Genomic DNA, 23,434 nt, shown 5'->3' with positions numbered 1-23,434 from the left:
AATTTACGTATCTTCTCTATCATTGAGTGATTTTGAAAAATTGCCTGCTAATTTTCTGAATATTCGCCCATCTCTAACAAATCGTTGTGCTATTTGGTTGTTCGTGCGGGAAATGGGGAAATAGCTGGAGTTGGAGCTGAACGTAAAATAAAGTAAATGAAAATGGACTCCTTTCGCAACTGGCAACTGCTGGGAAAGCTGGGCCAGGGCGGCTTTGGCAATGTTCTGCACTGGCGGAATACGAACACCGGCCTCGAAATAGGTAAGAACATTTTGCGACACAGCACACATGCGCGCTCCACTTTCCATATACGGATATGTTTTTTGCGGATGTAGTGTGAAAACAGTCCGATTCCTGGAATTGTGCTGATGCAAGCTTTTCCTCAAGGCAACGATCGCTGTTATCAAAGGGCCGTTTGGTCGTGTGTGGTCTGTTCTACGTGTGCGGTCGCAACTGACTCATGTAGAATCACTTTCTGCGTCTCGGAGATAATAACCCTTCGTTTGTTTATTTTCTCCAGCCACCAAACATATCAAGGAGACGAGTTCGCTGTCGGCCGATCAGCAAGTCAAGTTGAAAGAGCGATGGGTGGAGGAGCTGAAGTGGACGCGTGAGTTTGAGAAACTCCCAAACATCGTGGCTGGCGTGTGCATAGAGAAAGAGGATGCAGCCTTCGTTGACTACCTTAATGACCACCACAGCTGCCCTCTGCCCGTAATCATCCTGGAGTACTGCAATGGGGGCGATGTGCGGAAGCAATTGCAGATCCCAGAGAACGCCAACGGACTGACTGAGTTCGAAGTTCGGGAAATACTGGGCGCCTTGCGGCAGGCCCTGCACTTTCTGCACACCAAGTGCAAAGTGTGCCATCGCGACCTCAAGCCGGACAACATCGTGATACACCGCCAGAAGGATGGGTCCAAGACGTACAAGCTCACGGACTTCGGTTTGGCGCGCGATTCACCCGACAAGACGATACTGCAGAGTGTGGTGGGAACACGCCACTACTTTGCCCCCGAGGTGGTGGAGAGTGGCTTCTACAACACGGCGGTGGACTACTGGTCTCTTGGGATCATTGCCTATGAGCTGGCAACCGGAGAGCTGCCCTTCATACCCCACCAGACGTTCAAGAATATTCTAGTCAATTTGCTCAACAAGAAGCCCGATTGCATTGCCATTACGGAGGATCTGCAGGATGACAGTCGTTTTCTCTTTCAAACAGAACTGCCAAAGCAGAACCATCTGACGGGGCCATGGTCCAGGGAGTTCGTCCCGTGGCTACGTCAGGCCCTCGACACCAACTACAAGCGACGCGGCAAATTGGCATCTGATGAAGTACATTCGGGTCCGGTTCCTGTTCCGGCCGTCTTCTTCAACCTCGACAGGCTCCTCCAGATGCGCGTGCTCACGATATTCGCTGTGAACGACTTCAAGCGTCTGGAGTATGCCGTCACGGCGAACATGACGATGCAGGAACTTAACGGTTTGATTTGCCGTGACACAAAGCTAGCTAGTAGAGAGGTGTACTGTGTCCTGCCCACCACTCATCCGCACGAGAGGATGAAGCCAACCACCAGACCCCTGGATCTGTATGTCCAGGAGTGGAGCGACACCAGCAGCGAGACGCGCAAATCGACCCAAATACCCCCACCCCCTGTGATGTTATTCGTCTTCCAGGCGACGACGGGCGAGTGTTACTATCTTAACTCCGCGCCGAGCGTCTCCGAGCTGATGAAGACCTGCATGCTGAAAAGTTTCCAAACGGACAAGCCCTGGAAGCTGAAGCGCCTTGCGCGGGACATGCACTACATGCTGGCGGAGCAGCAGAAGCTGCTGGAAATGTTCCTCACGGGCATCCGAGAGCGTGCCCTGCTGCTGGAGGATGAGATTGTCACCAATCAGTTCATTGCAACCATAAACGATCAAATACTCACCACAGCCGATGCAATTAAAATGCTCGAGAGGCTGCGCACAGCAGCTGTCCAAGAGCAAAAGATGTCCACTCAGGTATCTACTGAAAGAATTCGTTGGAGCTGTTGAATAATGATTTGGATTTCAGGTAAATGATGCCGACTGGAAGTTACTCGCAGACACATACCAGGAGACGAACAACATTGCCAGAACCATCAAGGAACACTTCGAGTCTTGTTTGCGCGGTGCCCGACGTATGGTGGATGAAACAAGCCAGCTTTTTAATCACTGTGTGGCAAGGGACGTATTTGGTTTGTAAGTGGATTCCCCATACCCCATTCTCTGCCACAGCCACAACATTTACTGATCTCTCTTCGTTGCTTTGCTTAGGGCTGCCTTCGAGCGTAATTTCTTGGATGGAATATCTCTCGGGCAGTTCCGCAAAGCTGTCTATGAGTTTACGACTCCTATCCAGGAGGTGGAACGGGCCAAGGCCAACTCCAAGGAAATTGATAAGCTGCATTTGTTATTCATCAAGACCAAGATGGCTGAGACGACAGCCAAAAAGAAATTCGCCGAAATCAAAGAGCAGATCTTTCAATTGCATTTCAAGATGTTGGTCACCGCTGCCTCTGCCTCTGCATCTACATCGGCATTCGCATCGCGAGTCCCACCTCCAGTGCTATTGCTTAGCAACTCCATGGGACGACTGACAATGAACTCAATGGGCGACAGCTCGGATTTTGATTCTCTAACAACGAACAATATGATCGACGAGGCAAACCGTCTCAGTGAGATGTGAGTGCAGCAGCCACTTTGAGTTGACACTTTGTTGTCTTTACACTTGGGTTCTGTTTTATTTCAGGCTACGAACTGACATGGAAATCGATCTGTCTTAGTCTCTCCACTGAGGCTTCAGTAATTACCACCAACAGATATTTAATCAAAAGCATGGCACGATGCCGCACTTTGTTTTTAGTCGATATTTACTCGTTTTTTTTAACTTTTATTATTAGTTATTAGTTATCGCAGAAACTGCATTTGTAAGTTTTTAATATTTTTGTATTTTAATTATACCTCTGTTTGTTTTTATGTTGCACCAAAAGTGAGACTTGATGAATGTTGTTGATTCAATTCTCCTTTGGCTATTAAACGCTGCTTGTTGTACGAGTATATACTCCCCAAATAGAAATGAATTTAGTGTGTAAAATGGGAACACTTGGGGTTTGCTTGTATCCCGAAGCTCAGCTGCCTTCTAGCAGCTGTTGATGCATGTAATTACGTGTTCTATTAAAATCTGAACAATTGGGTGCAAAATGAGTGTACTTGAGTGTTTCTTCCTAGAACTTAATGACAGCAAAGCTGCCTACAGAATTACTTTGCATATAACACAACACAATACGATATACATACATACATATATCCAACGAATATATAGAGGTAGGGGGAAACAGCTTGGCTTTGAGAACTGCTGAGGATTGCAATGTCACGAGAAAACTGCAAGTGCTGCAGAAGCGGAATGCGTCAGCTTGTCTCGAGACAGAAGGCGGCTATAAAAGCCATGTGAACAGCCATCGGAGCAAACACTCGCCACCAACCACCAGCAGGGAGAAGCCAGACAGGAGATTTAGAACAAGGAACACTACCAAATGGATCACAAGTGGATAGCGAAGACGTGCCTGGTGCTGCTGCTCTTGAGAGTGGCACGAACAGAGGCCAAGCCCCAAGGAAAGAGTCGCCTGCGTAAGTGAAAACCTCTTTTTGGGACTGCGAATCAAACATAAATTCCTTTTATGCAGCATCCTTCCTTACGGTTTGTCATCGAGATTCGCCAACGCTGAATGAGTGCGCGAGGAAGTCGTTCAAGTCCATTGAGCCCCGACTGATGAACGGCATACCGGAGATGTATATACCGCGAATGGAGCCGCTGGTGGTGCCCGAGGTGAAGATGGACCAGGATTCGGGGGCAATCTATCTGCATTCTGTGTACAAGAACGTCAAGATCTCGGGCATTTCCAATCACACGCTGAACGACCTGCGGATCGAGCCCAGCAAACTGAAGTTCATCTTCTCGATGACATTCCCAGAGCTGCTCATGGAGGCGGAGTACAGCATTAAGGTCGGTAGAGGGGATATGAATGAACGCCCAGACAGGAATGATAACTGATTCGATTCAATAATCCTCAATTCAAGGGCAAAATCATGATGATGCCGCTGCTGGGTGATGGCCACTGCAAGGTGAGTCTGAGTAAGTAGAGGGATGGACTCTCGGCAGTGGATTGTCACGTCTGATTTCACTTTCCAGCGAACATCACCATGCAGACGGAGCTGTTCGGCCAGGAGTATCAGAAGAATGGGGCCACCCACTTGAAGATCATCAACGTGAAGGTGGATTATGAACTGTCCAACGTACACATGCAGTTGGACAATCTCTTCAATGGGGACGAGGCTCTGGGCAAGCGCATGAACGACTTCCTCAACGAAAACTGGAAGTCGCTGGCCGAGGAGGTGCGCCCGCTGATGACCAAGGCGCTGGTGGATATCCTGCGCGCCTCTGTCGATAAGATGTTCGCGGAATACAGCTACGACGAGCTGATGCCCAAGAAGAGCACCAAAAAATGATTTTATATATCGTATATCCTAGCTAATGATTTAATCGTAGTGCAAAAGTAACCTAGCGATAACAGACACACAGTTAGAGGCGAAATAAATTATCATAAAAATACAGGTAGAGCACAGCTAGAGCTAGACAGCTAGACCTATACCAGCCACAGCTTGGTGGGCATCTTGGAGAAGACATTGTTCCACAGGCCATGGAAGATGTCGGCCAGCCCCAACTCCAGGTCCGGCCGCAGCTCGGCAATCACCTCGTTGCCGTTCTGATTCAAGAACGTGTTGATCGAGGCGGCCAGGATGTCGTTGCCGTTAAACAGATTCTTCAGGTGGATGCGCATGGCCCCCACCTCAAAGCTGACCTTCATCTCGTCAATGTGGATGATCTCGTCCCCCGTCTGGGTCTCGTTCCGCAGCGAGATTCTCGTGTAGACGGTGGTGTGCACGTTCTTCAAGGCCATGGCCACATCCCCGTTGCCAATCAGCGGCAGCAGCAGAATGTTTCCCTTCAGATTGTACTTGGCCCGTATCCGCAGACGCGGCAGCACCAGCTCAAAGCTCAGCAGCCGTCGCTCCAGATCCAAACTAAACCACAAAGGAGAAGGAACTTCAGAAGGAGCTCTTTTTTGTATAGCTGAGCCACTGATTCCCCCTTACCTGGCCCTTCGCACTGTCGCATTGGAGGGTCCGCGTATGACCAGGTTCTGGAATCCCCCAGACAGCACTAGATTCCCACTGCCCTTCGACACGGACACCTGATCGATGTTCAGCGGCTCGAAGCTTTTGACACCGATCTCTGGTATGCCAGCGGCCAGCGCTGGAAAGAGCTGGAAGAAGAGCCGCCGGAAGCACTTGTCCTCATTGGGATTGGATCGCTTGCAGGTCTGCAGCCAGGCAGCTGAAACGTAAATGATATTTATAGATCAATGCAGAGGGAGAATCACTTCCTCCTACTCACGTCGCTCCTGCAGCGGCGGCTTATCGTTCACAATCTCTCGCGTATAGGCGCCGCCGTAGGTGCCTGGCATCACACAAACCGCGCCGATAATGCCGCACCAACTGATTGCCAACTTCCAGTTTGTTATGGTAAACATGTTTAATCAATCCTTGGGTGTTTTTATATTCAAAGATATTCAAACTGCGAGCTGCGATCCGTACACCCAACCGTTGCCGTCGCTGGCTGGAGACCAAGTGCTGGGGCCATCGCAGAGAAATGTTGCACGAAAAGGAAAGACCATTGACAATAGTTGGTTCGTTTTAGTTTTTTTTTTCGTTTTGCTTATGGCCAGTTTTTTTTGCCTGTGCACTCGTGGTAGGAATTCCGCAATTTGGGAACTGCCTGCCCGGTGTCCAGCGGTGACCAACGAACCATCCATCGCCCTGCCTGGGGGAGAAATGTCGCAAAATAAAAAAAAGAGTTTGACATGCGCTACAATCATTAGGGAGCTTTTGTCTATAGCAAATTAATTTTAAATGAATTTTAATATTTCCCATTTCAAGGGGCCAACTGTAGCGCACCAGCTGGTTCCCGCTGGCCGTTTCACTTATTTGTTATATTAATATTTGGATTTTTATTTTGTTTTGAATTTTACTTTCGTTGAGCGCGTAAACGATTCCATTCCAACTTGTTTGCCTTTGTAACAACACAACTTTAAGTTGCGCCACGCTGTACACAGCCATACGGCGTCCCCCTGGCCTGCTTCGGGGCAAGCTGCAGCTCCGCTCCGCTCCCGCTCCCCTTGGAAGTTGCTCACCTGTTGACTACTTCTGGTATTACGCAGACGCGACTCTGCCGCTGAATGTTGCCGCTTCATTGTCATGGGTGTTGTGTTGTCCGGTTGTTCATTTCATTTCATTTCATTCCATTTTCTTTGGCTTTTGGTTTTTGTGCTCCATTGCCTCTGGCCGCTGGCCAGTGCGCCTGTCGCGTGCACCTTGGTTGCAAGTTTTTTTTGTTACGCAGTCGCCTTAATTACCGTTGATCTCCCCCTCCAAGAGTTGGTTGCGTGACTTCTGCCTTAGAGGTTGTGGGAGAGATGTGAAGGAGTCCTACAAGGCAGGACTTGATAGCAGAAGATCCCAGCATGAATAGACCTTCTTTCCTTTTAGAATATCGATCTAGTTATCCCATCGATCTGCACAGCCTCTGTGTGTGTGGGGGGCCCTTGTGGTGCCATTTTTGACATGATTATGTGACCAATAGCTATCTTTCCATGTCTCAATGTTGCATGTTGGGGCGGCAGCTCTTGCTCTTCTCCCTGTCTCTCTCAATCATTTCTTTCTGCGTAGAGAGTCGCGTGCGGAAATGTGGCCACAGTCGCAGCAACTGTGGATTGCGTTATCTCTAATTGTAGCTGCTTCCTCGGCGACAGGCCCATCAAAAATGAAATCAGGCAGAAATTCAACAGCCTGTACCGGCCCCCAAAATTTCTTCAGCCGCTAAACGAACGAGTTACATCCAGTATTCCACTGATAGTTGCTTCGTTTTGCTTCCATTTCAGCTTTGATTTTGATTCGGTTTATTTTCGTGTTGATTCACGTTTTATTGGCGTTTATTTTCACACTTGCAGGCGCCCATTCCACCGATTCCAGTCCACAGATGTTGTGTCCCCAGCACCAGCCCCAGCCCCAGCCCCAGACCCAGCCACCTGTCAGTGCCCCCAGGGGGGGCTTCAAGTGATGCAATAGCCCCAGTCTTCCGACTTTTTCCACTCTTTAACTTTTTGCAATGTCATAAAAGCAAACATTTGGATTGGCAAAAGCCACAACTTTCCACCACAACTAACCGCAATCCGGCCCTGGTCACGTGCATTCCCTGGCAAAAGTTCAACAGCTCCACTCGAGCCATTCCAATTATTCACTTATTATGTCACTCACGCTCCGCGTATTATCGGCTTACACTCTATTTTAATGTTTTTCTTTGTATTTCAGGCGCCAGGTGACATTGACCAAAATAACCCATCAGTCAACAAGGGTTGCGAAAGGAGGTTTATTTGGTCAAGAAATGATTGTTAGATTAGCTGCCTGCATGAATTACGGTTTAACGTTGATTTCTGGAGTTTATCAGCACTATCGTTTATCGAATTCTGATGTACTACAAATACCTGAAGCATCCAAACTTCCAAAAGAAGTTAAATGGGAGTTAATCTAACGTGTTTTTCAGTGTTTAAATCTGAAATAACGGTGCAGATCATAATATTTAAGTATGCAACTTAAATTCTTACTTTACATGTAGAATACAGTTACATGTACACCCGAAAGTATGCAGTAAATCCAACTGCTTGTATAGTTCCAAATTCAGACACATGGCGCCACTGTGAAGACTTTTTCTTCTTTTTCCTTTTTGACGACTTTTTTCTTCTTCTTCCTTTTTGATGAGCTTTTGCCTGTTAGATATGATTTAGATCTTATGTTATGTTAAGTTTTCGTGCCATAGGCATATTTTGAAATTCATTTTATTTATTTATTTTATTTTATTTTTATTTATCTAGTAATATTAAACTGAATGTCAAAACTGACGAATTATTATAAGTATTATTAATACTAGTAATTACGCCTACTGCCAAATGGTCTATGAGGGGTGTGGGGGAGTGTGGGTCGTGCTGGTAACACAGGGAATAGGAATAGTTGGGGCTATTTAAGCTAGTGGAACAATAATCATCATTAAAATAAGAAGCTAAAACGAATCGAATGCAACACAACCAATACACACACTGTACACACACACACACACACACATACACGCACTGTAGCTCCATGGAGCGATGATAAAGATGCAGATTTGTACAACGAGACTTGCTATATGTATAGTCAAGTTATTTACAGGCCATAGGGGATAACTATGTAATCTTAGACTAAGAATGGAGGCGGGGGGACTAACGTCTAAAGTCTTTTCAATGCCATTCCAACGAGGACTTGCTCTGGTGCTGGAGGGGGTGATGGGGGGACACAGATGGGTGGTGGGAATGGGCGAGGAGATCACAGAGCCACAAAGTATGGGTGTGGTGCGGCCCTTAGGAGGTGGCCATCAGCTTGGCTGCCTGGATGACATTGTGCTGATGGTGATATCCGGCCAACTCGGCTCCTCCCGCCATGGCGGCCGTCGAGGCTGCTCCGCCCAGTGCCCCAAAGGAAGCCCCAAAGTAGCAGTTGTTCACGTAGTCGTAGTTGGTGGCAGTCGCCTCTGTCTTCACGCCATAAGCGGCTGCAGCGGCTGCCGCATGCAGGTGGTGATGGGCCGCCGCTGCCACATGGTGGCCGTGCGAGCTGCCCAAATGGTGGTGGTGCTGGTAGTGGGGCGACGGGGTGCCATTGCTCAACGAGGGCGTCTCGGCGCTGTGCGAGGTGTACGCCGAGGCTCCCGATCCTGCTCCGCCCGCACTGCTGCCGGGCGTGTACAGCTGGGAGCCAGCGGCTCCATGGATCTGCCTGGCACTCAGCTGCGACTGCGCCGTGGGTGTGCTCATCCCATGGCCGTGCTGCTGATGCTGCGCCTGCTGCTGCGCCTGCGTCGCGGCCTGTCCGTAGTGGGGGAAGCACTGCTGATGCGCCTGCTGCTGCTGCTGCTGAAGGGCCTGCTGTTGCTGCTGCTGCTGCTGGACATGATGCTGCCCCATCAGGCTGCCGCTGCTGCTGCTGCTCTTCAGATCCGTGTGCAGCTTGCTGAGGCTGTGGCTGTGCCGTTCCAGACTAAGCGATGGCTTGAGATCTGCAGGAATGACAAAAATATATGTATTCATTCACTTGTCCACATTCACGTGCTTAAGGACCACTTACCGTGCTCTTCCTTGCACTCCTTGATGGAATCCAGGACCGCACCGGAGGCAGTGCCCGCTCCTGTCCCTCCCACCGAACCGCTGCCCGTTTTCTTGGGCTTGCGCTTGCGCGTCTGGATGCCATCCTTGCGCATGGCCAGCGGCCGGTTGACGCCATGCAGCTTGTAGTAGAGGCCGCAGGCATTGCACACGGGCTCCCCGTCGTTGTTGCGCCGCCAGAGGGTGGTGGTGCGGGTGCCGCAGTTGGTGCAGCAGAGCCCCAGGCGCCGCGTGGCCGTCTGTGAGGGAAGGTGATCGTTTAGTCTCGCATAACCGGAGAAGATCAGGGGCGGGCTACTCACTGCACTCACCAGGCGCTTGCTGGGCTTGATCAGGGGTCGGTTCATGCCGTTCATTTTGTGGTACAGCCCGCAGGCGTTGCACAGATAGTGTCCGGTGCCGTCCCGTCGCCACAGCGGCGTCGAGATGGCCCCACAATTGACGCACTCGCGTCCCTCGCCGAACTGAAAGTCCATGGCGTTCTCGTACGGCGAGTTTCGCTGGAACCCCGTCGGATCGTAGGCACTGCGCCAGGAGCCCATCATCACGGCCGCATTCTGTGTGTAGAACTGTGCCGGCAGCTGCGCATGCGCCGATCCGAAGCTGTCCGTTGTCCAGGCATTCTGCGCAGCAGCCGCGCTCCCAAAATGGGCGGCCACATGGTTGTACTGGCGATTGGAGGGCACATAGACGGGTGCATTGACAGCCTGCTGGTGGTGGTAGCCGGAGACTCCCACTCCCGCGCTGGCTGCACTCCCGGCGGCGGCCAGGTCCGTGTAGGCCGCCACGGCGCTGCTGTGGTACATCTTGACGCTGGGCGCAACCTGCGGCGGCGGCGGCACGTTCTGATGCTCGCCGCTAAAGCGCGGATAGTCGCGTGTCGACTGCTGGTCCGATGTGGACTGGAAGGAGGAAGAGGATTGTCAATTAGTTGGATCATTGTGAAGGTCTCACTCTGCATGCATGCCCCCAAATCCCTTTTCCCTCTCTATCTACCACTCTTTGCTGCCATTGGACACTCTCTTTTTGGTCTCTTCGGGCCCCACCCCCTTTGGCACTGGCAGCCATTTTGGTTTCTGGCTGCAACTCCTTCTTCATCTGCTCTTCATCCCTCCCCTGCCACAGCCACTGCCACTGCCACAAAACCCTGCCTCAAGCTGTGATCGGAACTCGTTTTTCCAACAGACTGCGCCCTTTTCGGCTGCCAACTCCATTTAATGGCGCTCTCTGCATCGCTCTCTGTTCTCTGTCTGTGTATCTGTATCTGGATATGTGTGTGTATGCATCTGTATCTCTGCTTCGACCAGCACTTATCTGATGCGTGGGCTTTGGGGGGAACCGGAGGAGACAGACAGGCAGAAGGTGGTGTGCGTTGCACACCAGCCACAGCCACAGCCAGGGCCATAAAGTGTAATTTACGGGTAGTCAGCACCCATATTGGATATACACTAGCGAGGATTCGTTATACGATTAAAACAAATAGAGATAGAAAAAAAGATAGAACACTTCAGCATGTGGAGAAAGCAAATTGGAAAGGGGAAGCCGCAGAAGGATAAATATAGGATAAAATACTTATAAAAATATATTTCCTTTATATTCAGTGTTCCCAGAGCGTTATCTCAATCCCCGTCCTTCTCCACTTCTTATTCTTTGCATCTTCATTTGTTCCTTTTTTGGTTCGAAACATTTTCATGGTTCGTTCAACATTTTTGCACCAAATGAAAGAAAAGTCTTCAAGTGCCTGTTTCCCCCCCACAAAATTGAGTTTTTTCTCTTATAAAAGTTCAACAGCCAAAAGCTGAAACGATCAACGAAATCTGTGCCTCACATCGGATTCAATTAAGGCGCCAATTGCATATTTTATTTATGCGGATACGCGTATATATACTCGCATACGGAATATATTTCCAAATTGCCTTTACAGTCAAACCGCACAAAAAATCGAACAGAAGAAAAAAAAAGAGAGAGGGGGAAACCATTTGACGTCTTTATCTTATCCCACAAATTTAATGCGATGATGTATGAAATTTTTAATTTTTTTCTCCATCTCTGGGGAAGACGCAAATAAATTTCTGTTACGAGCAGATGGCCTTTAAAGGGGTGGTGGGGAAAGGAAAGGCCTTGTGGAATGAAATTATAATTACTAAATTGTTTGCTAGAATTAAACTAACTTGTTCAAAAATATTTAGACGAAGGAGAACCTTTTTTGTGGAGTGCCGTCGGTAAGTTAAAGAATTGTTGGAAATTTGTAGCTCAAGCAAATATTAAAATAAATAAAAAGTTAATTTAAACTATAAATTTATGTATTTATTTATGTATATTTATTTCAAATGAACTTATTGGCAAATTAGCAAAAAAAAATATGGAAATATTTCAATAAATCATTTAAAAATAAACTTCAAATAAGTTATGGCACATTTAAAACACATTCATAAGTAAAATATTAATTTATTACGAATTTATACACGTTTTAAAGTACTTTTAATATTTCCAAATGAGAAAGTATGACCAAAATTCACGAATGTAAATAAAACCGCAAATAAAATATGAACTTTTTGCATACACTCTCAGCCGAAAGAATTAACATAAAATGGAAGTTAAATATTTTTGCCAATGTACCCCTAAGAATGGCCTTAAGCTGTGACGTATCTCATGCCTGATTTAGTGAGTGGAAACATGACGTATGGGCAATAATATTTAAGACCCCAACACGCACATGTCCAAACATGTTAATCGGCAGCGAGTGTGAGAGATTGAAGATCAATTGCAGCCATGGCATACCATACCAAATCCCGATGCAATTCCTTAAATTCCAGCAAAGCACGAGAGGGAGAGGGAAGAGGAGATCGGAGAGGGAAGAGGGCAGAGGGAAAAACAACCTCCAAACTATCAAAGAGTTGACCACGCGTGCATAATGATGTCGCTCCCCTTAGAAGATCACTCGATCAAAGAGAGCGCCGTCGCAATGGAGAGCATACGAAAGAGCGCGAAGATCAAAGCAGGCGGCGACCACACGAAAAATTGTCAACAAGATGCAGTTGAAGGAGGGAGGCAGGCAGGCAGGGAGGCAGGGAAAAGGTGGAGAGCAGAGCAGAGATCCATGCAGATCATGCAGAGGATCGTCGCTTGGAAGTGGTTGAGAAGGCGCTTGGGCTTGGACTTGGGCGCTTATTAAAATGCGATCAGCAAAAGGGACAAACCGAAAAAATATTCACAAAAAAACAAAAGAAGGAAAGACCGATCCGATGCGATCGAAAGAAATCCCCAAGCGAAGGCGAGGAATTAAAATAAACAGCAATAAAAAATCAATTTCATAAAAGAGAAGAGCCGAGAGTGATCAAGGGATCAGGGCAGTGCTAGTAGGAGATGCAAGAGCGGAGATCTGAGGACACGGCGATGAGTAGAACGTTAATAATTTGTCACCGCAAATGAAGGAATAAAAACAAACAGAGAAAACCACTTGGGAGGATCTCTCGGACAACAAAGCAGAAAGCAAAGGCAAAGGCGGGAGTAGGATCAAGAGAACTGGAGATGGAGAGGGGAACCCTGAAGATGAGCGGCGCTTTGAGTGGCTATATCTTTCTTTTCTTGTTCTCTTTTTCTGTGGTGCTGCCAGCTCAAGCTGGCGCTCGGCCGTCAAGTGGCGGATCCTGTTTTCCCATACACTGCACTCCTCCTGTACACCTCTTCACATTGCAGTGAACACTCCACTCGAGTGTCTCCACTCCACTCCACTCCACTTGACTCATTCATTGATCTCTAGGCCTCGACCGTTGCTTTCCCTCGCTCTTTCTCCGGCTCTAACGGATGCTGGTTTAAGTCTTTGATTTTGTTTTACTTTAAGCGTTAGCTGTAGTTGCCATCGATTCAAGTTGCCGCCGCCTGTCAGGTGGCAGCTAATAAGCCCACAACTTGCGGCGGGAACTACTATGATTTGGATTATTAAATTATAACCAACAAGCGATGGCAAGAGATTCCATTCGAGGAGTGCATTAATGAGATAACTAATTACTTGGTTAGTCTTCGAAGAGATGAAGTGGATGGAAAGTGTCAACGAAGAATAGTCGTACCTGTTGCTTCTCTCTCTCTCTCTCTCTCTTTCTCTCTATTTCACTGAACATTCGATCGATTATGCTGTTAGTTATAATATCCCTCATTAATGTAGATAAAAAAGTTAATTCTCCATATAATACGTGACTTTAAGTGGTTCCCTAGATGGAGGAATTTCCACTACATTGATTTGAATTATAATACTTATGCTTTGACCTTCCTCAACCCCCCATAGCTACTTTAACCATTAATCCGCCCCTTAAATCACATGTTCAACGGTATATTTACAAGCATAATTAATAGATAAAAAAATAGTTAATTGATAAGAATGTGAGGGGGTAAACTTACATCGCCATCACTCAGCAAGATGCCCATGATTTATGGCCGAATAATTCGCGTGATTCGCTGCTCGTTTGGGAATGATTTATGGGGCACACACGCACACCAGTTGGGTATGGTATACGATCAGGTATACAATGGTTATTGGATATTGATGGGTTATGGGAAGTGTAAATAAATGTAACACAAATGCATTCAAATTAATTGCAACAAATTCAGAAATGTTTTATGGCACATTTACACGACGCAACGGAACAGAACGGAGCGAGTGGCTGGCTGGCTTATTATTTATATGGCATTTTATGGGTCTTGTTGTAAGACATTTGATTAATGTGGTTTATAAGGTAATAAATTTTCGGCTTTATTCCATTTACGAGCACTTAACCGATTTTTCTCTCTCTCTGTGACTCTGTTGTGGGGTTTTATTGTTACGATTTTTGGCAGATCGGTGGATCGGTAGATCGGGAGAGCACAGCAGCGAACCGACTTCCTTGAGGCGGGCAAACAAACTAAAAAACGCCACACAAAGTAAACAAAAACTTAATCCCAAATTTCCAGATCCAGTTCCCGACGTCAGCGTTGACAGAGGCAGCGGCAGAGACTTGGCAGCGACAGCGACTGTGTCTGTGTGCCACGCAAAATCGGAAAAGAAGTCAACGGCAACGGCAACAACATAAAAAGTCAATTTCATCAATGGGCCTCCCTCTGGCTCTCTCTCTCCTCTCTCCTCTCCGGCACCGTCTCCGTCTCTGTCTCGGTCCCTCACTTCCCCGGTCCCAGCGAGTGTCACTTTGCAGGCGTCGCCTTCACACACAACCACACTGCAGAAAAGAGACAGCCGCAAGGCGAGGGAAAGAGAAGCAGAGACATTGAGCCCTGCTGACAGGTAAAAATTTGTAGGTGCAACGCAACGCAACGGCTAAGGCAGCAGCAGCAGCAGCAGAAGTACCCGAAAAATTAGTCAATTTCATGTAAGTCTTTGAAAAATGATGTCCCTGTCCCCCACCCCGCACCTCTTCCTCTTGAGCAGCTCAAGTGCAGGTCCCGTCCGCACTTGAGAGCCCCGAAACGGTAGGCACTCCACTGCACTAAGCCAGCTAATCCGCTTTCCCGATTCCCAATTCCCGATTTCAGATCCTAGAGAGAAACCCAAGCCGAAGCGAGATTGTGGGCATCGACGGGATCGGCCCATTGTCAGCAGCCCATTAAATCGCTGGGCGTGTGTCTCCGTCTTTGGGCAAGGAAAGGATCGCAGGATCACAATTAATTGATTGCCTAGTGGAGGGAGTAGTCGTATATTGTGTTTGTATAGCTCTTAATGGAAGGCGATTAATTCAAGATGACTCAAATCGCAACTAGGAAAAGGGCATGACACATAATTCAGTGGAAAAAGTGGCAAGGGGTTCATTATTCTTGGAGAAAAATGTCCTTCAGCAGTAATAGAGGTAAATGATCCAAAAGAATGTTGATCAATGCTCAGCACTGATATTTCCCTTCTGCTGCTGCTGCTGCTAAAAGAGATTCGGGCTAGAAAGGAGTCCAAACTAAAGAGAGTACATAGTTCCCTCTACTAACCCACTCTACAATCCATTCTCTGCCTTACATCCAAAAATATCTAGAAATAGACTTGGAAGCAGTCCTCTTGCCTGTGGCATCAATCTATTCCGGGTAGTCCGCAGCTCGACCACAAATCACGCCCCTGCCAAAAACAGTCCCCAGCCGAGAGGCGGTCATTAATCAAGCAATTTGCCTTAGTTTCGGCAAATCGAGGGAAAAAAAGGTTCTCTCTTGAGAAGAGGACAAATTCGCTCCATTAAAATGCAAAGCAAAAGTGGGAAGAAAAAACGAAAAGAACCTAAAAGAACAAAAGCAGGAAAGTCAGTCAGAAAGCCAGATGATGGCCAGACGCAGAGGTGAGGTACGAAAGATGTCAAAACAGAAACCGCAAGGCGCGTCAGAGGTACGGTACGGTACGGTACGGATCGGAGAGAGCCAGGGTACGGGGATCGGGGATCGGGGTGTGGGGCACGTTCGTCGGGGGCAGACATGCGCATATTTCAATCCGCGCTGACACATCCTGCTGCGCTAATGGACCTTAATTTGTGAACAGCTTTATATATCATCATGCGCCCAGACCGTTAATGTGATCATCCACACGATCTCTGCTCCGCTCTGCTCTGCTCAGCTCAGAGAGAAGTCCAAGCCCCCGCGTCGAAGGTGGGAGATAAAGTTTTATGGAGCTTATCGTGGAATAAAATGGAATTGGAATGGAACCGCACAGCACTGGCACTGGCACTGGCACGCGCTTTCCAGGAAATATGGAAAAACTTCCATGCCATGCCCTGCCAGCTGTGGGGGCGGGGGAAATGTCAGCTCTGCAAGAGAGTGAGAGGGAGTGGCAGAGTGGCAGAGTGAGAGCAGTTCTCATGCACATTTTGGGCCACTGATAACGAGCAGACAAATGATAATTGCTCTGGCTCCACTCTAATCCTTTCCTGCCCAAAAAAAAAAAAGAGTCAACCCCTCTCAATGGAGAAATGTCGCCCGAATTTTCAAAGTGGCGTCACCGCTGCCAACCACTCGAACAAGACGCCCCCACCCCCCTCTTCAGACTTTCCTTCTAGACCCTCTAAGCCCGTTGAAGTCTTACTTGGATGCATTGCATCTCGATGATCACAATTTCCCTTGATCGTCATCGCGCTCTGCACCACTCTCTCTGTCTCTGTCTCTGTCTCTCTTCCTCTCTCTCTCTCTCTCTCGCTTGCTCACTCGGCAAAGATGAAAGCAATCTTTATTGGTTTTTGTAGTGATTTTAAGTGGATTTGTGGTTCGATTCTTAATGCCGAAGTGCGCCAGCCAGCCCCAGCCTCAACCTCAGTCTCTGTGGGTTCACCTTCTGTGGTTGGATCTCTGCGGTTATATCGTTTTTATTCAAATTTGTATGTTTATTTCTTTCTTTATGCGTAATTATGAGAATCTTTCAGCTGTCCTCTGCCAGACGAAGACGAAGACATACCCCATACATGGGCACTCGACTCTCGACTCTCGCTCTCACTCTCTTGAGGGGTTGAGTGTTTTAGGCCGTTTGAGGCTTGTAATTATGGACTTTGGTTCATCTTTAATGTCGCAAATGCATCTAGTCGGAGCAGGGGTACGGGGATAGATGGGTTGGGTTGGGTTCTTTGATGACATTTCGATCACTTGGTTTTGGGTTTTGGGTTGGTGGAAAGGGGCTATGGTACGGGGGAGAACAAAGTTCATAAGAGCGTTGCGAAGAGGAGTTTTCTTTGTGTTTCTTTCTAGTTATATTAAGATTTGAACTGAGGGAGTCTTTGAAGGATAGAGCTATAATCCTGTATCAATGAAAATGAAATTGCATTTGGTAATTTTGATACCTCATTCGGTAACCCTCTCAGCATTAAGCCACAAGGCCCAGACACCTCCAAGGTGGCTTTCCTTATCGCTTGAAATTCCCCTTTCCATGGCCTATATGTGGATACTATACTACATGTACTATATGTGGATAATTATCATTACTTGCACTCCTCACAAATTGTTTTTACTTTTTCGTTGCGCCACCAAAGTTACGATCTGCATGTCTTATCGCATTGCCATTAGTGGGCTCTGCTCGCTCTTTCCTTCCCCATAGCAGCAGCAGCACCGACAACACCGACAACCAGGCCAATTACTCATGCGACAATGCGCTTACCGCTACCACTACCCCTACCATGCCTCCCCTGGCTGCTCCTCTCTCCGTAAGCCACTTGACAAAAGGCAAACTGAAACGCAGTTGAAGTGCGACGGCTACTTACAAATTCCTCAACAACAGACCGAAGAACTCTCCCATTTGAATAATGCCAACAGATAAGCACCCCACTCCGAACTACCCTTCGGGCCCCCTTCCACCTTCTGATGATTGTTCCAATCGCTGATTTTGGAGTCGGGCAACAGTGTCAGTCTATAAACATCGTTTTGGATAGAGGCGCCCCTCTTATCAGAGCAGAGCCTTTGGGGTTTGGGGAGGGGATGATGGCGGAAATGGAGACTTACTAGCATATTGCAATACTCGTATTCTTTGCTCCTATTGTTGCCACCGATAATGTTTTCTTTTTTTGTCATTTGTTTTATAATTAATTACTGGGCCGATAGGCGGTTTATCTGTGCCGTTTTTATGCTGGCTTTGGGGGGCACAGACACACAGTCACACAGACACTCTGTGGCCTCTGTGTGAACAAACGAAAGACTTAGACAGCGAACTCGATTCGGACTTTGTGTCCTTTGTGGCATAGATGGCGTCTAAATTAAGCCACAGAGAGCCCTGTGTTTGATCTCCGCCGATACGACAGAGAGTGTTTGCCTCTCTCTCTCTTGCATGCTCTGCCTGTCTCTCTTTCCCTCTCTCTCTGGCAAGTGACAAGTTTTCGGCACGCGGGCAGACAAATTCCATGGCTCTGTGGCAAGGGGAATGTGCCCCGACCTTCCTCCCGTTCGATCTGATCTGTCCCTGCCCCAAAGCTCTTAAGTGTCTTGGCGTCGGTGCGGCTTATGGCTTCTCTTCTCTTCTCCGCCGCACCGCAACGCACTGCCAGTGACATTTACATTTGTGAGATCGGAGAGAGAGACAGAGACAGAGAGGGAGATGGGGAGACGGAATTAATTGCTGTGGAAAAATCAAGATTCGTTCGTGAAGACTGTGAAAAGATGTCGCCTAATTTTTCCTAGTCTTTAATTAATTAATTATGGCCACCAAAAAAATGTGTGGCCAAGGCCCAAGGTGGGGGGAGATATATGGGCGCTTTCGAAAGTTTTTTTTACGATTCCCTGGCGCCCGTCGAACTGAAAAGCCTGAGAAACAATGAGATAAACTTCGACTGCACCCGGGAATCACATGCGAGTATCAAAACAGAATTCACAGTCGAATCAGACATCAAAACAGAACTTATAGTCGGAGATTTATCGCTGGGGGCGAACTGAGTGGTGGACCCGCTTCCTCTAAGTCCCGGCGATAAGTCCAGAGATTACGCCTCCCTCCTCCATGAAGGTTCCACATGCCAGCGAGCTGTGCGATAAGTTCGCCTGATTCCCGATATATTTCCATGAATAAGGCGAGCCTATCAGGCCGGACTTTACATATCTCTTTCTGTCGCCGTATCCAGGGCGACAATTATATTATATGGCAAAGTATAATCGCGGTTGTTGGAAGAATGTGACAGGATAGGAATTTTATCAGCGCAAAATGGGTAAACAATAAAGCGGATAGGGAGTGTTGATGTAGATCGTATTCAAACGAACAAAGAGTACAGATATAGAGTACAGCTTAAGAAGCTGAACACAATGGGGAATAAATTGTTGTACGATATATTGAGCAGCAGAGAGCTGATAACTCTCCAAGCCAAGCTCATTCCCCATGCTCTTGGGTTGCCGAATGTTGAGCAATAAAATCTATAAATCTAGCGTTTTGGCTGCATCCCTAGGGCCTAGGGGCAGCAGCTATAACCCTCGCAGCAAGTAACTCAGACACCTGACGCCATGTCCTGTGCTACCGAGAACCGAACCTGGCAGAACCCTGGATCCAGTGCCCAGTACCTATGTAGCCTCTGTCTCGCTTGCCAGTTCCTGTCTGTTGCAACTGACATGCAATTAGGACAACGTCTCGCAACGCACGGCAGGACTTCCAGCCTTGGGTCAATGGGTCGCTTGGCTACGAGCCCTGTCCCTGCTACTTCCTATTGGGCCATGTTTCTGTTTTTTGTTTCTGTTTCTGGGCCCCCGTTGACCTGCTTAAAGTGCATATGCACATATATCATTTTCAGTTGGTGCTTCGTTCTGCGACACTTTCCTTTCCACTTGCGTGTTGCATATTCAGAGAGCTGCTACCTGAATGAATATGGCTGTGGCTTTAGCTTGCGTTTGGGTTTGGGCTTGGGTTCGAGTTTGTTTTTGTTTTAAGTTTCTAGTGCAGTTTTGTGTGTAGGTTAGCCAGTGCTAAAATTGCATAATTAGCTTGGGTTTTTGCCGTTTTGAATTTGCAGCCAAGTGTGTCTGGCGGCTGCCGCAGCAGTGCACGAACATTGAAACGGAAAAGTGTTCTAAAGAAAGGTTTAGCATTTGAGGAAAATACAATTTATAGGAGAAGGGATTTCCATTATAAAATTCAATACTTAATTGGTAGATTTCATTACAAAAGTAAGTCCGAGAACTGTCTAAAATTATTAGCAACTTTTAAAGCAAAAACTAGGCTCCAGTTTGAGACATTTTTAAAAAAATAAAAGCCACTGCAATTTCGCTTCCCCAAATGCATTTATTTATGCCCTGCAATGGCTTGTTAAACCTCTACGAGAGTGACCTTAGCTCTGCCCCTCGCTAAACGATTTTGGTTGAGATTTATGATGCAATTGTCCCAAAAACCTCGCTGGGCCCAAAGCCATTGCCCGAATCGAAGTCAGAACCATTTAGCTATTTTTGTTTTGGCCTTCTAGCTGGATATTTGAAGCCAATTTCAGTTTTATGGCCTTTTGCGGGTCTCATAAAATGTGTCATAAATTAAAAGGCGCTTGGGCACGCACACAAATAGTGCAGGGTACACTCCTATATATAGGAATCATGTAACCTGTGCCACTGGTCACACGCAGCGCCGTTGTGTCACGGGCAGGACCCTTGCTTTTGGCCCTAAGGACGCGCCTATACACTTTTCCAGCTAATGATTTTACGACACTTTTTGCAATATTTACAGCACTCGAGCATCTCATGTCGTGTTGTGTCATTGTAGCCTCCCGTTCGAGTCTCTGTGGGGGACCACTCGGCTGTCTGGGCCATCCATTGAGCCCCGTTGTTGTCCTGTTAGTGGTGGCGCCAGCAGTTAATTGCTCGCAAGGAATATGGCCAGAATAAATGGCTGAGTGCAGGAGTGAAAGTGTAGCAAAGGGTTGCAGGCGCTTAATAGGGTTTGCCAAGGCTAGCAGGAGTCAAGGACATAAATTATTTATTCCACAAATTTCTCCAACAAACCAATGAGGAAAAGTCTTGTAGTTTCCATTTCTTTAAGCTCTCACTCCGCGTGTCAGCCTGCTTACACCTCGCCTCTAATTTATGTGCATTCGCAAAGAGTCTCGAGAGCTAGAACCATGTCCAGAGCGGATCACAGACCCTAATGAATAGTCAAACGAATGCTATTACATATAGTAATGTAAGTGTAAATGTTAATGTTAATGACTGATGTTTGGTGTTCTTTTGCAGTTTCTCGAGTCTTTTGTTGGAGGGTTGAACGCGCGCAGATCGCAATTTATGTATCTGCAATGCAATTGTGCGAATAATTATGCCAACTTCTGTTTGTGTTTCCGAGTGGAGTAGAGTGTTGAAAAATTCATGAAAGCATTCCTGTTTTCCCAATGTTTTTCTGCTGCTTTTCAGCTGCGGCTGCTGATTCCCCGGACTACGGCTCCCATCAATTAACTCCGAATGGAATGGATGGCTGAAAGATTTTTGACACAATAACAAAACTGCGCTCATGTCAACTGCCAATGGACGCCAGGTTCATATCAAACCATACAGATATTCTCCTCGTGTCTGCCCCCCCTCTATCACAACATTGTGACAGCTCAAAAGTTGCTCAGATATTTATGGGTTTTTCTTGCAATATTTTATGGCAATTAATGCCTGAATATACGCCAGCCCCGGGATGCATAAATTACAATTCAATTAAATTATGGCCACAATGCAAACAATAATAAAAAGGCCATAAAAGATCGCTGTACCGAACAGCCACACAGCTAATGGCATAATCGAGAATGATTTAGTTGCCAAAATGTATGAGCCCCTTCCACCTCTGTGGCGGCTTCTGTTCGGCTGCGTTCGTGTGTATCTGCCTGCCACTGGCCACTTGCCACTGCATCTTGTGGCACAAAAGAACATCGATCTAATCTAATCGTGGTATCACATTTCAAACGGGTTCCCATTCCCTCTGGGGTAGATCCCCAGTAGTATCTCCCTATACATCTATCTATCTATCTGTGTATCTATCTCAATCTAGCGTTTACATGCCCAACATTAGTCCCATGCTAATTTCATTGTTGATCCATAAAGATTGTGTTCTGACTGATCGCGGGATTAGCTAATTGATACAACGGCAACATATTGTTGGTGTCTAAGTCTCAGACTGCACTTTTGTGATTGCTGAATGGCATCCAATGAGTGTCCAATCTCATTGTAACTAGAGTTGGGGGAACCAGTTTGTGATTGGAGGGAGTACGGGTACGAGTAAAATAGGCAGAGGTACGAGCACATTTCAATGGGTAGAATATTCGAGAGGTGCTTCAAATAGAGAGTAAATCAAATTTCCAGATTATATGGCATCAAGGGTGAGTTGATATTGAGTAATATATCTTTGAAATATAGTAAAGTTTGTCTTCTACCAATTTTGCAGGAGGATGGCTTAGAGAAGGTCTCTTGGGAGAGCTCTGATAATGTTTCCAATGAGGATATTGACAGCTTGAAATGGCAGATTTAGTACAAGAAGAACCTCTCCTTACTGCAGTGCATTTTTAAGGATTAATATAATAAAAAACGATGGTTTTAATGGCAAGTCTGTGGAGCCTATATTTCTGATATTTTTCCTACTTTCAATATCTCATAGTCCATACATCCTAATGATGGATGATCAACCATTCAAATTCCCATTTTGTATGATTAAACCCAATAAAAACCCCTCGTAATGAATACAAAGACTCTTTTAAAGACAGATTTCAACTCACTTGACTGTTGATGCGATTCTCTGCCTGCCGATTGTCGCTCTGCCCCGTCCAATGGCTGTTGTGTGCTGCCGCTGATGTGTTTGATGTATGCAAATGAAGATTCGTATGCCAATTGGCAGTTATGGGGGGCTTAATGGCCTGTTTGCTTTGCTTTGCTGTGCTGTGCGGTGGTTAGGCTCGACTGCCTAACTGCCTTTAAAGCCAAACGTTTTGTGCTCTTTGTGGTTTGATTTGATTTTGAATGGGTTGTTTCCAGTCTGTGGATTTGGATGCCACAAATCACACGCAACTCACAGATTCAGAACTCATACATTTGCATAATGTTGGCAAAAAATACACAGAATCACACACACACACCCTCACTCACAGATACACTATCGCGATGGACAGATAGACAAAGGCTTCCAGCCGATAGCCAATGGAATTTATTTGAGAAATCACGCGACTCGTTTTCGGGTGGCTAATTAATCACAAGGCGGCTATCAGAATAGTTAGTTTAGCAGTTAGTTTTTGTGGCTTGACTTTTTGGCGACGGCAATTCACGTTTCAGCTTTTTCCATTCGCTGCGTTTCGCGTTTCGCGCATAAACCGATCCGAATCCAACTGAAGGCAGAGGAATATCCGATGCCAACACGGACTGACTGGCTCCTTGTTGTTGTGTGTATTCTGATTGGAACACAGATACACCACACACATACAGACACACACACACACACACAAGCAGATATACAGAACAAAGATGGAGTGAGCGAGCGAGCGAGCGTTTCGTTTTTTTGGGCTTCCGGTTGGACGTGCACTGAGAGAGCGACTGCCTGCCTGGAACACTTTGCTTGCTGCTGTTCATTGCTTGTGGCTCGCTCTCCTTTTCGTCGCTGCGTTTTCAAACAAACGGGTTTCACACACAAACACACACAAACACAGAGGAACAGAGCCAGAGAGACAGAGAGAGAGAGAAA

General features: G+C 47.0%; 4 protein-coding genes across 5 annotated transcripts; 2 read left to right on the top strand and 2 right to left on the bottom strand.

Moving 5' to 3' along the window:
- Window positions 1–98: 98 nt before the first annotated feature.
- Window positions 99–3,098, top strand: LOC111070122 (inhibitor of nuclear factor kappa-B kinase subunit beta). The gene is made up of 5 exons (XM_022360448.2): window positions 99–262; window positions 522–2,008; window positions 2,061–2,227; window positions 2,303–2,710; window positions 2,778–3,098. The coding sequence occupies exons 1-5, from the start codon at window positions 157–159 to the stop codon at window positions 2,809–2,811; spliced, it is 2,202 nt and encodes a 733-aa protein (XP_022216140.2). The 5' UTR covers window positions 99–156; the 3' UTR covers window positions 2,812–3,098.
- Window positions 3,099–3,481: 383 nt separating this feature from the next.
- On the top strand, window positions 3,482–4,637 carry LOC111070136 (protein takeout). Its single transcript, XM_022360471.2, has 4 exons — window positions 3,482–3,655; window positions 3,712–4,031; window positions 4,106–4,160; window positions 4,218–4,637. The coding sequence occupies exons 1-4, from the start codon at window positions 3,562–3,564 to the stop codon at window positions 4,532–4,534; spliced, it is 786 nt and encodes a 261-aa protein (XP_022216163.2). The 5' UTR covers window positions 3,482–3,561; the 3' UTR covers window positions 4,535–4,637.
- Window positions 4,638–4,653: 16 nt separating this feature from the next.
- On the bottom strand, window positions 4,654–5,695 carry LOC111070135 (protein takeout). Its single transcript, XM_022360470.2, has 3 exons — window positions 5,484–5,695; window positions 5,183–5,423; window positions 4,654–5,110 (listed from the first exon to the last, which is right to left on the bottom strand). The coding sequence occupies exons 1-3, from the start codon at window positions 5,617–5,619 to the stop codon at window positions 4,672–4,674; spliced, it is 816 nt and encodes a 271-aa protein (XP_022216162.2). The 5' UTR covers window positions 5,620–5,695; the 3' UTR covers window positions 4,654–4,671.
- A 2,188-nt stretch (window positions 5,696–7,883) lies between these two features.
- LOC111070134 (GATA-binding factor A) lies at window positions 7,884–22,642 on the bottom strand. 2 transcript variants are annotated; one of them, XM_022360468.2, is made up of 4 exons: window positions 22,479–22,642; window positions 9,642–10,241; window positions 9,302–9,578; window positions 7,884–9,233 (listed from the first exon to the last, which is right to left on the bottom strand). In XM_022360468.2, exons 2-4 carry the CDS (start codon window positions 10,143–10,145, stop codon window positions 8,539–8,541), a joined length of 1,476 nt encoding a protein of 491 aa, XP_022216160.2. In that variant the 5' UTR covers window positions 10,146–10,241; window positions 22,479–22,642; the 3' UTR covers window positions 7,884–8,538. The 2 variants fall into 2 exon arrangements, with proteins under 2 accessions (XP_022216160.2, XP_022216161.2); XM_022360469.2 differs by having other exon boundaries at window positions 9,651–10,241.
- Between the last annotated feature and the right edge of the window lie 792 nt (window positions 22,643–23,434).

This window comes from Drosophila obscura, unplaced genomic scaffold (assembly GCF_018151105.1).
Source record: "Drosophila obscura isolate BZ-5 IFL unplaced genomic scaffold, ASM1815110v1 contig_4, whole genome shotgun sequence".
Classification (NCBI taxonomy): domain Eukaryota; kingdom Metazoa; phylum Arthropoda; class Insecta; order Diptera; family Drosophilidae; genus Drosophila; species Drosophila obscura.
This window is presented reverse-complemented; position numbering and strand designations above follow the sequence as displayed.